Source organism: Cebus imitator, unplaced genomic scaffold (assembly GCF_001604975.1).
Source record: "Cebus imitator isolate Cc_AM_T3 unplaced genomic scaffold, Cebus_imitator-1.0 Scaffold79, whole genome shotgun sequence".
In the NCBI taxonomy this organism is placed as follows: domain Eukaryota; kingdom Metazoa; phylum Chordata; class Mammalia; order Primates; family Cebidae; genus Cebus; species Cebus imitator.
This window is the reverse complement of record NW_016107394.1, coordinates 2,651,397-2,673,880: the sequence shown is the minus strand read 5'-3', so window position 1 is coordinate 2,673,880 and position 22,484 is coordinate 2,651,397. Positions and strand designations below refer to the sequence as shown.

Below are 22,484 nucleotides of genomic sequence, written 5' to 3'. Positions count from 1 at the left end.
TCAAAAAAAAAAAAAAAATACAAGGCTACGTGCTGTGGCTCACATCTATAATCCCAGCACTTTAGGAGACCAAGGTGGGAGGACTGCTTGACCCCAGGAGTTCAAGACAAGCCTGAGCAACATGGCAAGACCATGTCTCTACAAAATTATAAAATTAGGTGGGGCGCGTACCTGTAGTTCCAGCTGCTCAGGAGGCTGAGGGGATCACTTGAGCCTAGGCGGCAGAGGTCGCAGTGAGCCAAGATCTCGCCACTGCACTCCAGCCTGGGCGACAGAGTAAGACCCTATTTCCAAAAAATTAATTAATTTTAATAATTTTATTAATACAAATTAACCTAGAACTTAGCAGCTTAATTAATTAACTTAAAAAAAAAAAAAAAAACCCTGACAAGTAGACTCAGGGAAGGACATGAAGAGAGAATTCTCATGCTTATATGCCTCTCAAGAAAAACAATCACAGGCCAGGGGTGGTGGCTCACGCCTGTAATCCCAGCACTTTGGGAGGCCGAAGCAGGTGGATCACTTGAGAGATTAACCTGTCCAAAATGGTGAAACCCCATCTCTACTAAAAATACAAAAAAGTTAGCCAGCTGTAGTGGCACACACCTGTAGTCCCAGCTACTGGCGGACGACGTTGCAGTAAGCTGAGATGGTGCCATTACACTCCAGCCTGGGCAACAAGAGTGAAACTTAGTCTCAAAATAAAAAAAAAAGAAAAACAATCACAGGCCAGGTTCGGTGGCTCACACCTGTTATCCCAGCACTTTGGGAAGCCAAGGCAGGCGGATCATGTGAGGTCAAGAGTTCAAGACCAGCCTGGCCAACATGGCAAAACCCTGTCTCCACAAAAATACAAAAACTAGCCAGGCATGGTCGTACACACCTGTAATACCAGCTACTCTGGAGGCTGATGCAGGAGAATTGCTTGAATCCAGGAGGTTGAGGTTGCAGTGAGCCAAGATCGTGCCACTTGTACTCCAGCCTGGGCAACAGAGCCAGACTCTGTCTCAAAAAAAAACAAAAAGAAAGAAAGGAAAGAAAGACAATCACAAAAGACTATAAAAACCACAACCTAGCCGGGCGCGGTGGCTCAAGCCTGTAATCCCAGCACTTTGGGAGGCCGAGGCGGGTGGATCACAAGGTCAAGAGATCGAGACCATCCTGGTCAACATGGTGAAACCCCGTCTCTACTAAAAAACTACAAAAAATTAGCTGGGCATGGTGGCGCGTGCCTGTAATCCCAGCTACTCAGGAGGCTGAGGCAGGAGAATTGCCTGAACCCAGGAGGCGGAGGTTGCGGTGAGCCGAGATCGCGCCATTGCACTCCAGCCTGGGTAACAAGAGCGAAACTCCATCTCAAAAAAAAAAAAAAAAACCCACAACCTGGTACAAAAGCCACTGCAACCTTCTACCAAAAAAAAAAAAGCAACAACTTCTGTGAGGAAATCTGCCCAGCAACTGCCTGGCCAACCCCAGACTGGTGTCACCTGATCTCTGTAGCCAAGCATAATTATTTCAAAACAATTATATAATCTTCCTCATTTTTTTCCTTTGAAAATCTGTCTTTCTTTACCTCCCTGAATATGCACTGGTTTCTATGGCATGTGTATTCCCACTGCAATGTTCTATTCCCAAATAAACATCATTTTCTTTTAAAGAGCCTCTCTGTTATTTAGGTTGACAACTTAAAGGAGAAACAGTGTTTGGGATGGAGTTAACTGAAATTATACTGTTTCTCCCTCCAAGGGGAGAATCAAGCATCATTCAATATTGGCTAATGTGGGGCCAGGCATGGTGGCTCACACCTATAATCTCAGCACTTTAAGAGGCTGAGGCAGGCAGATCACCTGAGGTTGGGAGTTTGAGACCAGCCTGATCAACATGGAGAAACTCCATCTCTACTAAAAATACAAAATTAGCTGGGCATGGTGGTATCTGCCTGTAATCCCAGCTACTCGGGAGACTGCGGCAGGAGAATTGCTAGAACCCGGGAGGTGGAGGTTGCCGTAAGCCAAGATCGCGCCATTGCATTCCAGCCTCGGCAACAAGAGCGAAACTCCATCTGATAGATATATGATCGTGCTGATATATATATGATCATGCCACTGCACTCTGCCTGGGTGACAGAGAAAAACTCCGTCTCAAAAAAAAAAAAAAAAAAGAAAAAGAAAGGAAGGAAGAAATGGCCAAGAGAAGGGAAGATGATCCCATATTATTTTAAAAGAAGCCAGGTTGGCCAGGCATGGTGGCTCACACCTGTAATCCCAACACTTTGTGAGGCCAAGGCAGGTGGATTACAAGGTCAAGAGTTCAAGGCCAGCCTGGCCAAGATGGCGAAACCCTGTCTCTACTAAAGAGACAAAAATTAGCTGGGTGTGGTGGTGGACGCCTGTAATCCCAGCTACTTCGGGGTGCTGAGGCAGAGAATTGGTTGAACCCAGGAGGCAGAGGTTGCAGTGAGCTGATATTGCAGCACTGCACTCCAGCCTGGGCGACAGAGTGAGACTCCATCTCAAAAAAAAAAAAAAAAAAAAAAAAAAAAAGAAGACAGGTCAAAGTTATGTGAATAAAAGGAATACAAATTTATTTGATATGAGACGTAGCAGAGGTGGATTGGGACGAAGTGGCAAGAGGATCCCCTCACAAAGAAGTTAGACCCTCTGTTGAAGTGTTAGGTTTCAAGAAGTGTTAGAAGGAAAACCAGGCACAGCCACAGGGAAGCTTCCTGTCACAGTATCACCCACCCTCCCCGCAGCAGACCAGCGACAGCCTGCCACTCTGCAGAGCTCTCGGCTGACCCCAGGAGAAAGCCACCAGAATCAGTGAAGAGAGGTGGCTGTGAAATTCCCAAGGCACAAAAGAGATTGAGACTGGGGAGGAGGAGGTTCCGGGAAACTGACTAGAAAGTCTTCAAGGTAGTAGGAGATCACCACAGCTCGGATCAGGAAAAGGGGTAGAAAGGCGGGACCTCCTCTACAGCTTCTACCTTGAGGCCCAACCCCTTGTCAAAGAGACAGGGATGGGGGCGGAGCAAATCAGGCCCAGTTTTCCCCCACCCTGAAATCCTTCCAGCTTTCTAAGGTTTTAGGGCATTGATCTATGTGAAAAACGGCCCATTCAATGTGACGCTGTTTGTGGGCAGTGGGTGAAGACGAACCTGGCCCAGTGAGGAGTAGCTGCCCTCCAACCAAAGAGTCAGCTAAAAAAAAAAAAAAAAAGTCAGTTATGAACACACCAAGTTAAGGAACTTGTGAGTCGACCAGAGGGAGATGTCATCAGGGCAGTTTCATTAGTGGCATCAATTTGCAAACTGAGAAGAGACAAGTCTCCTGCATGTAACAGAGGTGCTCTCTGTTTGTAGAGGGAAAGGGCAGGCTGGTTTTTATGCCTCACAGACTCTGTATTTTACAATAATCATATATATTCAGCAGGTTTGGGGAAAAGCTATACATATTTATGAGGGGAGGTAAATGCATGTGCAATGAGTAAACATGTAACATACATTCCATGTTCACTTTGGGATGGGGTTTTTGCATTAAAATGAGGTGGAATTTGGCTCTTTGCATCAACAGGTGAACTATAGGACACAAAGACAGTTTGTGTGCAGTCTCTACGAGCTTGCTGAAACTGGCTTGAGGTTTGCAGTTGCTTATCAGGAAAGAATGTTTGTAAGGCATGTCCTCTGTCAATCAGTGTTGTAGTGGTCTGGGGTGTAAATCCCAGTTAAGAAGAGTCTGACAATTTGCCTGATAGCTCCTATTGCTAGGGGTTTAGTAAGAGTGTGGCTTTTCTGGTAGCAGTAGAAATTTAAGAAGTTACCATGTCAGCTGGGCCCTGAACCCTCCACTCGTAGGTAGGTAATGTTTGCTTCTTTAACCTTAAGGTCCACTGTAGTTGATAAAAGGGCATCTGGCCAGGACTGATGGCTCACGCCTGTAATCCCAGCACTTTGGGAGGGTGAGGCGGGAGGCCAGCAGTTCTGGAGCCACTGCACTCCAGCCTGGGAGACAGAGAGAGATCCTGTCTCAAAAAATAAATAAATACAAAAGATAAAGGGACGTTTGTCCTGATCGCCCAGATCACACAACTAATAAGTAGTATTCTTTCCAAAACACAGCTGCAACAATGTTTACTCCGCTCCTATGAGAGCTACTGTGTAACTTCTGCCCAACTCGAACCCAGAGGCCCAGACTCAGAGCACTTGGCTCCATTGCCTCACTGTTCCCCTGCCAGCACGAACCCACGACCTTCCCCAAACTCCATCTCCCAATATGCTGCAAGCCCCCTTTCTGTCAGTCTGACTCTTGAGCTCCTGAGAAATGTAGTTTTTAAGCAGCCCAGCCCCGAAAAGGTCCTAGCCATGAACTACAGTTCCCATGTTGCAATGCGCGCGCCATTCCGAAGGAATTCACCACGGTCTCCAGTTTGCCATGATGGATGCCAGAACCTGCACCTGGGGCTTAGTGAAACGGTGACTGAGATACTGGAGTCCCCGGTGAGGACGATGCCGGGCGCGCTGTGTTTCCTCCTCCCTCTCCTCAGATCGCCGCCGCTGTAGGGCTGTGGAGACGTCTCAATGAAAGTGGAGCCGACAAAGGACCCTGGGAGCCGTGGTGACAGAGGGGCGACAACCACCAGAGGGAGCGAAGCAGAGCCGCCCATATTCCGGCATGGAAACCTCCGGGCGGTCCCCGGCGAGAAGCGCACGCGCGAAAGCCGGGCCTCGAAGCCTTCGTAAACACCAAAGAGCGCCTGCGCAAGCCGAGCTTCTCGGGATCGACACGTGGGGGAGCCATAGCGAAGATAACAGTAATAAATAGTAACCTAACGGTCCAGTCATCGTTCTCTGGTCCTTTCTTTTATGATTTGCAAAGAATGACCCTCTTCATCGCCTCTCCTAATTCAGTCCTCACAACAGTCGTTTTACAAATGGGACAATAGGTTAGAGGAAGTCGCACAGAGTCCCAGCATCACAGAGGGTAAAGGGCCAGAGAAGGATTAGGATTCAAGGACTGCACCCAGGCTCTGCCTCCAGCTTGCTGTGCGACTTTGGGTAATTTTGTTCCCTTGGACCTGAGCTTTCTCGTTTGTCAATGGCGACAGGCTGTTGGGAACATCAAGTGAGATCCAGGGGTGAAAGCAGCTTAGTTTCAGGAATTTACCCACGCAGTATATAAAGGTAAAAGATTATTATAGTCGGATGATTGTAGATTGAGGAACCCATTTCCTCATTCTGCAGATTGCAAAACTGAGGGCCCCACGAGGGACAGGGGCTTGCCCCAGGTCTCAGCAGTCTGTGAGCAAGAGATAAAGCCTAATCCTCCTGCCTTTGGGTCTGGAGCCCTTCCCTCTACTTCAGGGGTCAGTGTCTTTGTTGGATAGGCTTAGGTAGACTGACTGTACCCTGAGAACCTAGGGGAGTCCCTGTTCCCAATCCTTCTCCTACTTCCACCTTGACCTGATGGAGGAAGACCCTGCTCTGTTGAGATGACCACCAGAGGCAGGAAGCTGAGGAGGATCTGGAGAATTCTGGAGGAAGAGGAGAGTGTTGCTGGAGCTGTACAGATTCTGCTTCTCAGGACAGTGGCCCAGGTAAGGGAAGAGCCCAGGTGTGACAGGTGAGGGGGCAGTACTAAGGGAACAGACTCTGAATGCATAGGAGTGGGAAGACAGTGGACTCTGTTTCTAAGCCCAGAAGGAACTGGGTACTCAGGTGGCTCCATTTGGGGAGTGGAGCTGAGGTGATGCCTGGATTGGCCTGGGCGATGAGAAGAGGAAGTGATGTTCATTGAGCTGAGGCAGTTGGAGCCTCTCCCCCAGCCAGGTGAAGCGAGGTGGCACCTAGGCACACCATGGCACCTGCAGGATCATGCAGCTGCCCCCAGGAAAGGGGACTTTTCTCTGCCCCTTGGAGCAGTGGAGCTGGGCTGTATGCAGCTCATTCTCTCTAGAGTGCTCTTAGAGGTTTTGGGGGTAGGTTGGGGGAAGTGCTGGGAGACCCTGAGGTCTCATTACAGATTGGGCCTCCCCAGGCAAGTCATGAAAGGCAGGTATTTGTAGAAATAGAAATCCAAGGCTGGGTGCGGTGGCACATGCCTGTAATCCCAGCACTTTGGGAGGCTGAGGCAGGCGGATCATGAGGTCAAGAGTTCAAAACTAGCCTGGCCAACATGATGAAACCCTATCTTTACTAAAAATACAAAAAAAATTAGCCGGGCATGGTGGCAGGTGCCTGTAACCCCAGCTATTTGGGAGGCTGAGGCAGGAAAATTACTTGAACCTGGGAGGCAGAGGAGGTTGCAGTGAGCCAAGATCGTGCCATTGCACTCCAGCCTGGACAACAGAGCGAGACTCCATCTCAAAATGAATGAATGAATGAAATAGAAATTCGAGATCCTTCAAGATATCCAAGATAATTTGATGCCTGGCGGTGAATCCAAAATCTACCTCCAAGCATTTACTGGGCCTTCACTTATCATTCTGTTTTTTAGCCAGAGAAAGTAAGGCTAAAGAGGGAAAAGGACTTTCTTTGTATTTATTTATTTATTTAAGACCGAGTTTTGCTTTTCTTGCCTGGGCTGGAGTGCAACAGCATGATCTCGGCTCACTGCAACTTTCGCCTCCTGGGTTCAAGTGATTCTCCTGTCTCAGCCTCCAGAGTAGCTAGGATTACAGGTGCCTACCACCACGCCTGGTGAATTTTTTGTATTTTTAGTAGAGACAGGGTTTCACCATGTTGGCCAGGCTGGTCTCAAACTCCTGACCTCAGGTGATCCATCCACCTCGGCCTCCCAAAGTGCTGGGATTATAGGCATGAGCCACTGTGCCCGGCCAGAGGAGGACTCTCTTAAGGACACACAGGGAGTTGGGGTAGAACTGGACTAGGACAGGGATCTTTCCATTACATGGCAGTAATCAAACATCTTCATCATTTATTTAGTGTCTAATGTATACTCTGAGAAGGACTACCTCGGGGTAGCAAATGGAAGCCAGGATTGCCCTCAGACCTGGCTTTTAAGCAGCCTTCCCAGTGACTTAAGACTGTGACCCCGGGTGAGTCTCTGCCCCTCTCTGAGCCTCAAACTGTCTCTAAAGTGAGAATGCTAAGCCTTGGGACTGTCTCAGAGTTTACCTATAAATTAAATGAGTTAAGACCTGTTAAATACAGAGAACAGTACCAGGCCCATGGTAAGCATTCAGTAACTGTTACTTGTGAACACAGGTTGAGGCAGGTCGCAGATGGGGTTCTCCTAGAGTCATGCAGGGGCAGAGAAGCAGCAGCCCCAGGTCTGACCATCTCCAGATACCTCCATACCCTCCCCTGGGTGCCAGCATTTCTGGAAGTCAAGCGGGGGGCCCATGTCCCCATCTCCTCCTCCAGTACTGGGAACCTGGCAGAGGAGAAATGTCTGGGGTGTTTCCATCTGCACACGCACATGATTCTCTTCCCCACATGCTGAGGCCAAGAGTTAAGATGATTTTTACTCCAAGCTGCATGTCACAGCCCTGGACAGTCAGACCAGAACAAGACCCTGGCTCTTTCCAGCCCCTTCAGGGCATGGGGTTGTGCATGAGCTTCCTCCCTGCATGCAGAAGTCCAAGAATGTTAACAGCAGGTTGTTGGTCCTCGTTTCCCCTCATGGAGCAGGGGCTAGGGGAAGAGGGGCGCCTGGGTGAGAAACAGAGCCTGACATCATATACCTCCTCTGCCCCACCTTGTTAGTAGATGGAGGTCTGGCCCTGTGCTCACTTCAGCTCTGCTTCAAGCCTCCCTAATAGAAGTCTGGTTCAAACTCCTTGTTTATAGAGGAGGAAAGAGAAGCCCAGAGAGGCCAAGAACTCACCGAGAGCCCCACAGCAAGGTGAGAGTGAGTCTGGTCCAGAACTCAAGCCTAAGCCTCCTGACTTCAGGTGAGGGCTCTGCCCACAGCCATGCTGCAGGGGCAGGGCTTGACTCCACCTCTCCCCAACCCCCCACGACCCTCATAGTCCTGCTTCGAGCCAGCTCCCAATGTGGCTACCTGGGTGGGCTCTGGTTTGCAGGGAGGGTTGGGAAGATGGAGAGGTAAGGGAAGGAGAGTATAGCACCTGGCCGGCCTGAGGAGAGTGGGGCCAGGAGCTCTCCTTGGTGTGTGTGTGGCTGCTGCAGGACTGTGGGCTGTCATCAGGCTGAGGCAGCAGAGGACGCAGATCCCGTGGGAGCGCACTCCCGGAGGAGGGGAGCAAAGCAGACTCAGGAGTGAGTCACGGAGCCCAAGCCCTAAATTTAGAAGGTGCTGAAAGAGGCAGCCTTCCCCCGGGAAGCCTGTGGAGATACCTGCTGACCCAGGACACCAGGGACTCAGGGCAGGAAGCAGTGGTTGGCAGGAGTCCCCGACAGCAGTGCCCGTGGAAGCTGAACCTGCTGCAGGCCTGTTCTGGGTGTGGGTTTGGACCCTTGACCCAGGGCAGAGCCTTCAGCCCCATTCTCGGACAGAGCCCCTAGAGAATTCTGCCCATACCAGTCTTCATGTGGTCCTGGGAGCCAGCCCCTGGAATGTGGGCATCTCAGTGCTGTGCTGCTCTCTGGCTAGACATGGCCAGACCCCCTGTGCCTCGCTGCTGTCCTGGTGTGCAGCTGTCAGACACTGAGGAGGGGCTGTGTGGGGCAAGGAGCAAATGCTATTGAAAGCAGGCCTTTTGCAGCTCTGCTTGGATTGGGGGTGAGGGAGGGGGACAACATGTCATTTCAGCCACCTCCGCTTCCCTCTCAACACTCCAGGCTCTAGGTTAACCCAGTTGGGAGAAAGAAAGCATTGCCTCCAGATTGAGGAACAAAGGTGCAGGACAGAGGCCAGGCCTCAGAGACGGACGCCAGACCTGGGGGAAGGAAGCTCGGGACTGAGAGCTAATAGCAGCTATGGCATTTATTGAGCACTCACTGTGTGCCAAGCACTGTACCAAGCACTCCACGGGACTAACTCACTTCATCCTCATTGTCATGACAGAAATTCTATTAGTCTACCCAACTTACATGGGACAACTGAGGCCAGGCACAATGGCTCACACCTATAATCCCAGCACTTTGGGAGGCCAAGGCAGGAGACTGCTTGAGACCAGAAGTTTGAGACCAGCCTGGGGAGACCCCATCTCTACAAAAAATTAAAAGTTAGCTGGGTGTGGTGGTGCATACTTGTGGTCCCAGCTTCGCAGGCGGCTGAGGAGAGAGGACCACTTGAGCCCCAGAAATCAAGGCTGCAGCGTGCTGTGATTATACCACAGTACTCCAGCCTAGGCAACAAAGCAAGATCTTGTTTTAAAAAAAAAAATGGGCCGGATACAGTGGCTCATGCCTGTAATCCCAACACTTTGGGAGGCTGAGGCAGACAGATCACAAGGTCAGGAATTTCCCAGCTACTCTGAAGGCTGAGACAGAAGAATCATTTGAACCCAGGAGGCGGAGGTTGTGGTGAGCCAAGATCGTACCATTGCACTCCAGCCTGGGCAACAGAGCGAGACTCCACCTCAAAAAAAAAAAAGAAAAAAAAGCAGGACACCTAGTACAGTTAGAATTTCAGATAAGCAACAAATACGTTTTTACTATAAGTACATCCCAAATATTTGCTAAATCTGGTAATCCTACACCCAGAGCACTGGCTCACCCACACTGAGAAACCTTGCAGTGCCACACAGCCACACCGAGCTCCCACACAGACTTCGGTCACTTGTGCTCCTAGGGAATGCACATACCAGCACCCAGGTCACAGTGGTGTGTAAGCTGTCACTTACACACAGCTCTGCACACCCTCTCTAGGGAGAGGCACTGGGCCACAGCAGGCACCTGTCACACTCTGTCTCACCTTCGCAACCCCGTCAGGCAGAAGGGCAGGCAGGGAGCATTAGCCCCTTTGGACAGATGAGGAAAATGAGGCCCAGCAAGAGAAGACCCTACCCCAGGTGTCCCAGCGTGTGGTCCCTTGGTATGGAAGTTGGGCTATACCTGGGGCCATGCTATGTCTCTGGGTAGGTCCAGGCTCTGCGAGCAGGCCCGCAGCACCCAGGCCGCAAAGCCTCCCAGAGGACCCCCTTCCTCGGGAACATTAACAGCCTATGGTAGGTTTTGGGGCCGGCCTCCCAACCTCTCCCATCACCCGAGGGGTGACCCTGAGCCCTCCCTAGAGACCCCGCCAGTTCCAGGAGGTGAAAACTGTCTTGAGTCAGGACACTGAGGGCCCAACTTTGAGATAAAAAAGGAGAAGAAACCAAATGAAGGAAGTTGTGTGGGTTGCCAGAAAATGAGCTGTGGTCCCAGGGCTGGAGTTCTGCCCACCTGGGTGGAGGAAGGCCTAGACAGCCTTGTCCTTCCTGCAGACATGACACACCGATGCCTCACCCCCACCTGGCCTGAGCACAGAGCTGAAGGGAGGGCCTGGAGTCAGGCAGATGGATCAGGCGCCTCTGACAGGAAACTCCATGGCTTTTGGAACAAGGCATCGACCCCACAATCGAACTGAGTTTCCGATAGACATCAACAGCGGGAGGACCTAGCAGGCAGAGGGGGGCGTGGTCATCCAGGCCTGGGGCCCTCCCAAAGGGGAGTCCGCCTCGTTCTGCTCCGGGCCCTGCCCACCTCTGACAAGCCTCTGGCCCTCTCTAGGCCTGTTCTCCTGTCAAGAGGCCTCCCTGCCTGCTGGGGACTCTGTTAACTCTGAAGTCGTGTGTAGTGGTGGTGGTAGGGACTGCAACTAGACTTTTCCCTCCCCTGAGCATAGGGGAGGCAGCGGCCCCTGCAAGGCCCAGGGGGCAGCTCCCAGGGTTCAGAGGTGCTGGGATCAGAGGATGGGGTGGGGAGAAGGATGGAAGAGGAAGCAGGACAGATGCCACAAAGTTCCCTGCTCAGTGGTCTTGTATAATGGCTTGGGCTAGGGAGCCAGGCCGTCTGGGTTAAAACTGCTTACTTAGTGGTGTGTGGTCTGGGACAAGTTACTTAGCCTCACTGTGTATCAGTTGTCTTTTTTTTTGACAGAGGGTCTTGCTCTGTCACCCAGGCTAGAGTGCAGTAGTGTGATCATAGCTCACTGCAGCCTCGAACTCCTGGGCTCAAGTGGTCCTCCTATCTCAGCCTCCTACTTAGCAGCTTGAACTACCAGCCTATGCCACCATGCCCAGCCAAGTTTTAAATTTTTTGCAGAGACGGCATCTCACTGTTTCCCAGGCTGGTCTTGAACTCCTGACCTCAAGCAGTCTTCCCACCTTAGCACCTCAAAGCACTGGAGTCATAGGTGTGATTACAGGTGTGAGGCACCGTGCCCCACTGTCATCTTGTATTTTATCTGGCAATTCCACTTTGGTGCTGTGTGTGGTCCGGCATGACCAAGTGTGTGTACCTGCATAGAGCTGGCCCTGTGTCATACCGAGGTGGAGTGCTTCATGTGGGACTGTGACAGGATATCAGGCGGAGTGTGGGTGGGGTGACCCTGACCCGCACTGACTTTGAGGCTGTGCACTACAGTGTGGCTCCTGAGGCTCCAGCAGCTCCCCAAAGGCAGGTGCGGGCTGTTTGCTCAGTGAAGCCCAGCAAGGGTATGAGACCCGCCCTGGGCAAACACTTAGATCCGGCTCCAGGTGGGCCTGGGATGGAGCACCTACTACCACTGTGAAGGACACATCCCTCTCAAGGCCAAGCCAGCCCTGGGGGCCTCTTGGTGCTGCACATTTTTTGTTTTTTTTGAGACGGAGTTTCACTCTTGTTACCCAGGCTGGAGTGCAATGGCACGATCTCGGCTCACCGTAACCTCCACCTCCTGGGTTCAGGCAATTCTCCTGCCTCAACCTCCTGAGTAGCTGGGATTACAGGCACACGCCACCATGCCCAGCTAATGTTTTGTATTTTTAGTAGAGACGGGGTTTCACCATGTTGACCAGGATGGTCTCGATCTCTTGACCTCATGATCCACCCGCCTCAGCCTCCCAAAGTGCTGGGATTACAGGCTTGAGCCACCATGCCCCGCCACATTTTTTTTTAACTGGAGTGCTCTGGTACCATTTCAGCTCACTGCAGCCTTGACCTCCCAGACTCAAGCCATCCTCTCGCCTCAGCCTTCCGAGTAGCTGGGACCTCAGGCGTGCACCACCAAGCCCAGCTAATTTTAAAATTTTTAATAGAGACGGGTTTTCACCACATTGCCCAGCCAGGTCTTGAGTTCCTGGACTTAAGCAGTCTGCCTGCTTTGGCTTCCCAAAGTGCTGGGATTACAAGTGTGAGCCACCACACCTGGCCCGCCGCACCCTTCTAAGGGTCTCTGGAACCTCTCCTCCATGCCCTGCTTCCTGGGTGACATCACACAGGTCACTGCCTAATCTTCTAGAACAGTGCCCCAGGACACTGCCTTGTTGCCCTGGACAACTTAGGAATTTGCCCCATCAAAACTGGCAGGCAGGGTTACCCCTGAGGAGGGGGTGGGGGAAAGGGGTACGGGTGGGACCCTCTCATCTCCCAGAAGGGAGATCAAGGCAGCCATCATCTGTCTGACTAGATGGTGAGTAGGGGTGGGCGCCCTGGAGCAAGGCTAGACTTTCCCGCTCCTCATTGTCCAGGACACTGGGCAGGTTGGGGAGGCAGCAAGGGAGGCTGACTCTTGAGGCTGAGAGAGGGCAGTGACTGTGTCAAGGTCACCAGCAGGCAAGTGGCAGGTGCGGTATGTAATGGGAGTGGGAGGAGCAGGAGCCTCAGGTTAAGAGCTGAGAGACCTTCCTAGGTTCTTATTCCTTTTTTTTCTTTTCTTCTTCTTTTTTTTTTTTTTTTTTTTTTTTTTTTTTTTTTTTTTTTTTGAGACAGTCTTGCTCTATCGCCCAGGCTGGTGTGCAGTAGCCCAATCTCTGCTCACTGCAACCTCTACCTCCCCGGTTCAAGTGACTCTCCTGCTTCAGCCTCAGCCTCCTTAGTGGCTGGGACTACAGGTGTGTGCCACTATGCCTGGCTAATTTTTGTATTTTTAGTAGAGATGGGTTTCACCATGTTGGCCAGGCTGGTCTCGAATTCCTGACCTCAAGTGATCCACCCGCACTGGCCTCCCAGAGTGCTGGGATTACAGGCGTGAGCCACTGCACCCAGCCCCTAGGTACTTATCTCCGATTTGTCCCTGCTAGCAGGAGCTTTGTGTCTCTATTTGTACCCGGGGCGGGGGGGGCAGATGCCCTTAGTCTGAGGGGTCTTTAGTTCTGCTATGGGGAGTTGAGGGGAGTGTCAGGGACCAGGTCATGGGGTGGCTGACTCCAGGCAGGTGCTCTGACTCCTCCTCCAACAGCAGTGAGCAAAAAGTCTGGTGTGACTCTTTCTAAGTGCTCCCTTCCCTCATTCCAGGACTCTAGGTCAGTCCCAAGTTACTAGAGTCCCCTTATGGCTTCTGACTTGCTGTGTGATGCAGGAGTGCTCCTGTGCCTCCCACAACCTCAGCTACTCTGTCTGCGAGGTGCACGTGTGAGATCCTGGCCTGCCCAGTGCCCTGCGTAATGATGCTTCACATTCCCACACTGCTTCTCAGTTTGCCAAGCGCCTGCTCGTACACAGTCTCACCTTCTATACCTACTCTGGTTCCTGCTGTCTGTGATGCCCCATTCTGGAACTGGGACCCAGAGAGCAGCCAGATCTGGAGTCTGGCCTGGGGGCTCAGAGAGGCACCTTGATCCACTTCCTGTGGAGGGACCCTGATCTGGGGCAGGGGACTGCAGTGGGCAGAGCTTTGCCAAAACTCTTTCCATTGTTTAATCTTCCATGAGAATCAAATCTTGCCAACCATCATGTCAAGATGTTACCTTAACACTTTTTGTTGGAACCATGTATTTTTGGGCAGTGTATTCCTCCCTGCCCCACCCACCCCCACCAGTTATATTTTTAGTTACTTATCTGGAGGTGAAACTGGCACATATACAACTCTTTTCCCTGCCACAATTCTCAGAGGAAAGGTAGGTATTATTATTCCAGATGAGGAACCTGAGGCTCAGAGAAGGCCTGTCACTGGCTTCTGGTTGACACAGCTAGGAAATGATAGGGCCAAGATTTGAACCCAGCTCCACAGACCCTTTGTGCTGCCAGGCTGTGGTTGCTCTCCAGAGTCCTCTTCCAGAGCCCCTCCAGCCCTTCTGGGCTCATTCTTTTGCTCTGGAGCATATGGGGCCCTTCTCCGCTGTTCAGGGGTGTTTTGAGAAGGATATGAATCGGCTTTGTCATATATGAGAGGTTTTCATGAGACCCAGAACCAGAGATACTGAAATTCCTGGGAGGGGTGGCATTTGCAAAGGTAAATTAATGATGAGTAGAATGAGGTGCTACCCTTCTACCCACCTGCTGGTGAGGTAGCTTGGCCTAAACCTAGGACCCAGGGATGAGCCCAGCGCATGGCTGCTGGAGCCCAGGAGTGCCAGGTCGCCCACCTTTACTGACCCAAGATCCAAAAGAGTCTTGGCTCTTCTGTGTTTGGATCTGAGTGATGGTTTGGTTCTTGCCATCTGCACCTCCCTGAGTTTTTATCTCTCTGGCAGCTCTCTAGGGTGGGGAAGTCCTTCTATCAGACTGCCCTCACTGCTGCCTCCTGTCACTAGGCCTTGTCTTTTTCATCCTGGACTGGATGATGGGTATGAGAGGTTTGCTGCTCTGGTGCCTACTGTCTGCTGAGATGTGTTTTATTATGTGTGGCCCTAAAAAGGCAGGAGCCACCAGGCAAGTTCTGCCACCTCTTTTCCTCATGGCAGATCCAAGAGGATACAGTTCTCAAAGCAAAGCTGGCTTTGGCTCTATTGGGGTTCCCTTTGGGTTTTATCTGACAACCACACTGCCTGGGTGTCCACTGCTGAGGCCTGGGGAGGGGCAGTGACCTGCCTAGAATCGGGCTAGAGGCAGAGGAGGTAGATAGCAGAGAGTCACAGCCTGGGCGTCCTGAGCCCAGAGCCAGCCCCCAGCCACCCACTCATTCCCAGACACTTTTCAGGAGTGTGGTTTAGAATGGATGGGGTGATTATCTGACTGTGCCTCCCACACTGCAGATGGGAGGCCTGGAGATCTAAGGCCATTCACACAGGCCTCATGAGGACCTGCAGCACACTGTCCAGGATTCACTTTATAGGATGCCCTTCGGGGTCGCTTGCCACCATGGCTCCTCCCTGCTCACCCCCACTCATTTTAAAAATGTGGCCTAATTTACAAACATCTCCGTGGCGCTTTAAGCACTTCAGGAAGAAACACCTCTATTTGTGAAGCACCGTGACAAATCCTCGACTCCTCGTTTTTTTCTTAGCACATTTAAGAAAAGCTGTTCCATCCTAGAGCTCTAGGCTTGTGAGGCTAGGAGGCAGCTTAGGGTTATCCATTCTGATTCCCTCCGTCTGTAAGTGGAAAACTAAGGGCCAGGGAGGAGGAAGCAGCGGGGCACAGACAGGAATGGAGGTGGGAGGAGGCTGAGATCCTCGTGCTGGTCAGGATGACCGTGGACTCACTGACACTGGCTAAGTGATGGGTTCTTGTTGGGCCCTGTTAGTTGCTCATCCACAGGAGCTCACCATAGTCATTGGGACAGACTGCCACACTCACCCTGGGCTGGCCTCAGAGAAGTTGAGCTAGTGGCCACAGTTCACACAGAGCAGATGGAGGTAGAGCTGGCACTAGGACCCAGGGGACAGGGGGGAGCCTCCCAGGCTGGAAGGGATGGCAGGAGGGCTGGTGCAGGTAGCTATGGAGCTCTGGGCAACTCTGCCTGGGGAGGTAAGGGAGCCCAGAGCTCTAGGCCAGATGCTCTAGAGAGCCTCGTCTAGTCCATAGGAGGCGTGCATCTGTGCGTGCGTGTGTGTATGTGTATGTGTGTGTACATGCGCGTGTGTGCATGCTGAGAAGGGGTGCTGGTGGCCAAGGCCCAGAGTGTGGGGCCGAAGGGAGTCCCAGTTCAAGCTCCCAGGTAGGAGTAAGACTGGGGAGGAGATTTTGCCCATGTCTGGCCAGCCTGTGAACCTTGAGCCTTGTGGGTTGGATGGGCTTCCTGCTGGGTTTGCACATCCCACTGGGAATGGGGTTGGGTGTGTGTAGGCGTGGTGTGCCTCTGGCTTGGTGGGGGATGCAAGCTGTGGGCATCTCTGAGCTGCTGTGGGGCTGTCATCCCTGCGAGTTAGTCTCTTGATTGTCATGGGGGTGTGTGCCCATCTTTGGATCTCTGGGGTATTGCGTGGGGGCATCTCTGGGTTGTTCTGGGGACAGCGTGCCTGTGTGTAAATACTGTAGGTTGTTGTAGAGGTGTGTACCTGTGAATATGGGAGGTGGTGGAGAGAAGGGGTTCACAGTTAACTTCCAGAATTCCTCTTCTAGCACCTCGTGGCCCTTCCTCGCAGAGCCCACTCTCTCGGCCTCTCCTCACCCCGTCCCCGGTCCCCGCTGAGGACTGGCCCCTCGGGCGCCGGGTCCCCTCCCGGGGCGGCAGGGGCTGGCGCTAGGACCCTGCGGGGCGGGGCGGGGCGGGGCTCGGAGCTCCGTCAGCTTCACCTCCGCAGCCTGGAAAATCCCGAGCCGTGGCCGCCGAGCCCCTGAGCCCCCAGCCTAGCCGGAGGGGCGCGCGGGGCGGGGGCCCGGGGCGGGGCCGGGCGACGGGACCCACTGCTCCTCCCCCAGAGCCCCCGCGCGGCCCCGGGTCTCCCGGGCAGCTGCGGCGGCGGCGCTCGCACCCCGGCCCCGGCTGGCCCCGGCGGAGCGTCGGGCACAGGTGAGCAGCCCGGCCCGGAGGGCGCCCCTCCTGCCCCGCGCAGCGCCGCTGCGAGTTAGTTGAGCAGGTCGCTCCGTGGGCGCTGCCGCACCGTCCCTCCCCTCGGATCCCGACGGGCGCCCGCGGGCCACCGCGCCCCATACGCAGTCCCCACGCCTGCCCCAGGGGGTCTGGGGCACTCCTCGGGAGGGGGCCCCCGAGGCTGTCCAGCGCCCGTCTGCCCTTCCCCGGGGCCAGCCTCTGCCTCTCTCGAGCTCTCCACCCGCCAGGACCCCGGACAGCCCCACCCGCGCCCCCAGCGCACTGATTCCCGTCCTCAAACCGGTCTTGCAGGTCCCAGGAAGGTGGCGTCAGCATCTGCAGCCGCGTCGACGTTGTCGGAGCCTCCGCGGAGGACCTAGGAAAGCCGGACTAGGACCAGGGCCCTGGGCCTCCCCACACTTCCCATGGAAAAGCCGGCGGCCTCCACAGAGCCCCAGGGGCCTCGGCCGGTCCTGGGCCGAGAGAGCGTCCAGGTGCCCGATGACCAAGACTTCCGCAGCTTCCGGTCAGAGTGTGAGGCCGAGGTGGGCTGGAACCTGACCTACAGCAAGGCTGGCGTGTCTGTGTGGGTGCAGGCTGTGGAGATGGATCGGACTCTGCACAAGATCAAGGTAGGGTTGCCCGCTATACCTGCAGCCTCCACTGCACCCTTACTGCCTCTCCCGGAGTCTCCTGGTCCTCTCTCTGGGCTACAGACACCCGGCTATGCTTCTGAGCCCAGAGAAAGTCTCCTGCCAGGGACCGGGAGGAGGCACAGTCGGCTGGGCCAAGCCCCATCACACAGATGGGCCAGCCGAGGCCTGGAGAGCAGGATTGACTCACCGTGGCTCTCTCAGCTGGAACTCAGGCTTCTGCATGCGCCTGCCTGCTCCAGGGAGCTGGGCTGCTCCCAGGCCCATCTAGGAGAGGGGTCTCCCTTAGGGAGCCCTCTGCCTGGGAAGCCTGCACCTGTTTCCTGACTTGAGTTATTCCAAGTGGGAGACTGGGCCCTTCTCTTTCTGATTCCTGGTTCTCTTAGCCTGAGCAGGTCTCCTTCCCTGCTTTCTTCACCCTAGGGTGCCCAGGACCTGATTCCTTCCTGCCTAATGCTCTGCTCTTGCTCTTTACCTTCCCTCCCTCCCTGGCTGCTCCCTGAGCCTCCTGCAGGGACTCAGGATTGTGGCTGGCAGATCCTGAAGGCAGGGCTCCGATGCCCCAGCCTTGCACAGAGCCAGGCTGTAAGTGAGCTGGGGGAGGAAGGGTGGAAGGGGGCTGGGGTCAAGGGAAGCCAACATAGGAGGCAGTTTCAGACACATCTGCTGCTCACAGCTGTCTTCCCTTTTCCTCCCAACTCCACAATTCTCCTCTTTGCAGGGCAGGCTTGGGGTTTGAGACCCTGGGAACCCACCTCCCCCAGGGGACCAGATGGGGCAGGGGCTGGTGAAGACTCTGGTTTAGAGGCCTCAGTAGCCGCCCCCAACACATCTGGGATTGCTGTGGGTGCTACATTTCCAGGGCTGGTAGGTCTCCCTGCAGTGGGCTCCTGGTAGTAGGCTGTGCCCTTCGCCTCTGTCTTCTTTGCCTTCTCCTTTCTTCCATCCTCCTGGAAATGTGGAGGAGTCCATCTTCCCCTTCTGCCTGGGACCTGGTCTCAGACTTAGTTCAGGCATGTATCTTGGCCTCACACCAGGGCCTGAGAGGTCTGACCTTTCACCTCTGACCCTGAGCCCTTCTGTTTCACTTTGTCTTAATCATTTATATATAGTTCTGTCCATCCCCACACAATTTTCTGCTTCTCCCTTTCTGCTTTACCTTCTCCCATCTGACTCTGTCTGCACCTTGGCCATCTGACTGTCTTTTGCCTCAGACTTTCCATGTGAGTCTCCCGTTTTGGGATTCACTGCCCAGAGCTCAGGACCCTGACTTGTGTCTAAGCCTGAGGCGCAGGGAAGGGGAAGGCAGCTGGCATGTCCCTTTTTTTTTTTTTTTTTTTTAGAAGCCTTGCTCTGTTGCCCAGGCTGAAGTGCAGTGGTGAGTTCTCAGCTCACTGCAGCCTCCACCTCCTGGGTTCAAGCGATTCTCCTGCCTCACCCTCCTGAGTAGCTGGGACTACAGGTGGACACCACCACGCCCAGCTAATTGTTGTATATATAGTAGAGTCAGGGTTTCACCATATTGGGCAGACTGATCTCAAACTCCTGACCTCAAGTGATCCGCCTGCCTCAACCTCTCAGGTTCTGTCCTCTTTGCCACCCAGTATCCAACACAGATTTAGCAGGATATTGTAGAAGGGAAGCGGAAGGAAAGAACGAAGGAACAAACTGAATGAAAGGTGAGCAAGGGAGTTCACAAGAGCCTGATTGTGACCTTCAAAAGGCTTCAGGCTGGCAGTACACACTGGGGGAGAAGTGTAGTTTCCCCATGAAGCTGGCACTCTAGAAAGTCAGGGGAGGAGGGGTCTGAACAGAGGCCAGTACTCCCACCCTCTGTGTCAATAGGGCGGAGCTACCTCCTCCATCTGGCTTGGTTAATGAATAAACGCCGCCCACCCCAGGCCTAGAATTGGTGGGCCTAGGGGCCAGGCTGACTGCAACAGACCGCTCGTGGCCAGATCAGACTTGTCTGGTGGCCTTCCTTGTGGGTGGTGGGGACTTGGAAAAATTGGGCTATTATCTTCTGGACAGGCATACACCCTCCTGGGCAGCCAGGACCCAACTTTCCGTTTCTTTCAGACTAAGCAGATGCTGGAGGTGCCAAAGGGCCCTTGGTAATCCCTATGTCATATCCCTCCTGCCCCTGAGATGCAGGCGAGGATACTGGGGCTCACAGAGGGGCAGGGACCTGCCTAGGGTCACACAGCTGTCTCAGTAGAACTGGGCCTGGAACCCAACCTCTTGGCCTAGTCCTCCTTCCTTGCTTCTCCCTGCAGACTGCCTCCCCAGTTTTGCTCCCCACAACGGAGAGAGGGCGGGGAGAGGGGGTGAGCAGAGCGCAGATTTAGGAGGGAGGCTGGGACCCTGGTAATGGGCACCCCAAGGTGCCAGCTCCCCATTCCTGATCCTCTCAGCATAGCTAGTTGGAGCTCTGGGAGATAGATGGAGGCCTCTGATCTTCCCATCCCCAAGATTCCAGGACTCCCAGGTTCCATGCAGATAATCCCATTTCTGATAATGAGAGCCCCTGCTCTGAGCCAAGCATTTCTCCCCCTCATCTAATTTACCCTGAGGCTAGTCTGGGGCGGTAGCAATCTTGTCTTGTCTCCACGTTACAAAGAAACAGGATGAGTGAGTGATGTTATTTGCCTAAGGTCATGCCACAGCTGAGCAAGAGTGGAATCCATGCCAGCCTGGCTCCAGAGCCCCTGCCCCTCTCCGCATGGGCTTGCATCTTAGTCAACACTGTGGCCTTTAACCCCATCAATAACTCTTTGAAGGCCTGGAGGACGCGGTGTTCTCATCATCCTATTCTTCTTTGATGGATGCGAAAGCCAAGGCCCACAAAGGGGAGTGGCTTGCCAAGGTCACTGAGTAGGTCTGGAGCCAGAGTCTCCAGCAAAGACTGGGTTGGTTGCTCTAGGAGGCTGGGACTCAACTGCAGGTGTTTGCTGAGTTTTTGTGCCCTTTTCCCCCTCTCCTCTCCTGCCCCAGCCTGCTCTGGGCCTGTGCCCAGAGATAGGAAAGCCAGCTGCCCCCTGGACATGCCCTGTGCTCCTGATCCCAGGATGGGGGATGGATTCTACCTAGCTATCTACCTAATTCATTTCCTCCTCCTAATCTCTTTTCCCCTTACCTGGGTCCAGAGGTCCCTGTAAGCCACCGTGGCTCTGGGCCCAGTAGTTGGAGCCAGGACAAAGGGGAAGGGGCTGTTGATGGCCACTTCCACGCCTTCCCTTCTCCCTCCCTCCTGGCCTCCAGCCTGACCTGGCCCCAGGGCTGTACTATGCTCCGAATATTGGAGCAGAGGCAGACACCACCCACCTCCTGAGAGTCCAGGCCCTGTCCCAGGGACAGATGCTGAACGTGGATCCTGGATATAAGGCAGGGGGCAGCTTGGAGCCTGAACTCAGGTCTTTCAAAGCCCAGGTCAGCTTCCCCATGGCACCTGTATTGGTGTGAGAAATGGAAGACCAGGAGTTTCTATCAGTCATTCAACCAGGGCCAGTGGGTGTCCAGTCCTGGCTGTTGCATGTGACCTTGGTCCCATTCTTGCCCCTCTCTGGGCTGTTTGCCCATCTGTACCATTGGGTCCTTCTGGCTTCAAGAGCCTCTGAACGCAGCACCCAGGCTGGGGCCCTGGGGGAGAGATGAGGAGCAGACAGACAGACAGACTGCAGAGGATGTGGCCTGCAAGGCGCTGCCCTGGATGTGCACGTGCTTGGCTGCCCTTGATGCCTGCTACGTGAGAGGCAGGGGAGACCTGGGCATCTCCTCAGAGGCCTCCAGACCCTGGTGGAGAGAGGACAGACAGTTCCAGGTGACCTCCTACCCACTGCACAGGCAGCCTGGGGACAGGAATGAGACCTGATAAGAGCCTGGGCCCCTGATGAGAGAGGCCTGGCCCTGGAGCAGGTGTGGGATGGGGTGTGGCTTGGCTGGCCACAGGAAGCTGGGCAGTGAGACCTGTCTCCTGACTTCCTGTCCTGCTGCTCCTCCCCTCCCCCTTTGGGGAAAGCTCCGGTGGCCCCTCCCAGCGCTGTCTCACTGTCCACCTACCCCATACCACAGGCCACCTGGGTTCCCGACTCCCAGGCCAGTGCTCAGCTCATGCCCTTCAACACCTCACCTTCTCGCCCTGTGAAATGCCAGATGGCTCAGGGGTCTCCGAGGCCTTCCCACTTTTACCAGTCTCTGGGACACAAAAGGATCATGAGGAAGGTGGGGCCAGGGCCACGTGCTTTCTTTATGTCTCCTCACTGTGTCTTCCCAACTGTCCTGTGGGATAGGTCTCCTTAATCCCATCAAGCAGACATGGAAACTGAGGCTCAGGGCAGGAATTCACATGTGCACAGCCAAACAGCCAGGCTTGGCTGAAGCTAGATCAGGACCTAGGTCCTTGGCTCACCAAGGCTGAGATCTCACCACTCCCCTGGGCTGGATTATTAACATGATTGGGCCGGGGGGTCTCCGTGTGCTGTGTCATTGTGGGAGGGTACCTTGGAGGGCACCCAGCTGCGCAGGAGTCCAGTCCTCACTATGTGACTTTGAGAGTCACGTCACCTTTCTGGATCAGTCTTCTTATCTGCGGTGGCAGGGGCACGAGTTAATCTATTTTTTTTTTTTTTTTTTGAGATGGAGTTTTGCTCTTGTCACCCAGCCTAGAGTGCAGTGACGCTATCTTTGCTCTCTGCAACCTCCGACTCTCAGGTTCAAGCAATTCTCCTGCCTCAGCCTCCCTAGTAGCTGGGATTACAGGTGCTCGCCACCATGCCCGGCTAATTTTTGTATTTTTAGTAGAGATGGGGTTTCACCACTTTGGCCAGGCCAGTCTCAAACTCCTGACCTCAAGTGATCCACCTGCTTCGGCCTCCCAAGTGCTGGGATTACAGGTATGAGCCACCATGCCCAGCCAAGTTAAGCTAGTTTTAGGGCCTTGGATTGGGTCAGTTCAGGCTCTGGCTTGGCTCTGCCTGCTGTGGGTGCAGTTTCTCTGTACAGGAAGTTGCTTGGCAGGTGGTCTGTGGAGGCTGTTCTAACCTTAGGCCGGGGCAGGGGAGGCTACACTGGTGGACGCAGAGTGAGGATG

General features: G+C 53.9%; 1 protein-coding gene across 3 annotated transcripts in view; it reads left to right on the top strand.

Moving 5' to 3' along the window:
• The window catches only part of STARD10 (StAR related lipid transfer domain containing 10), a 55,157-nt gene that overhangs the window by 11,402 nt on the left and 21,271 nt on the right, over positions 1–22,484 (top strand). The window contains exons 1-2 of one of the 3 annotated variants that reach the window (XM_037740101.1): positions 5,576–5,592; positions 17,055–17,374. In XM_037740101.1, the coding sequence (XP_037596029.1) occupies positions 17,168–17,374 (207 nt within the window). In that variant the 5' untranslated portion in view covers positions 5,576–5,592; positions 17,055–17,167. Of the gene's footprint in view, positions 1–5,575; positions 5,593–16,511; positions 16,722–17,054; positions 17,375–22,484 lie in introns of those variants that run through there. The other 2 variants (XM_017533113.2, XM_037740102.1) reach the window with 2 other exon arrangements.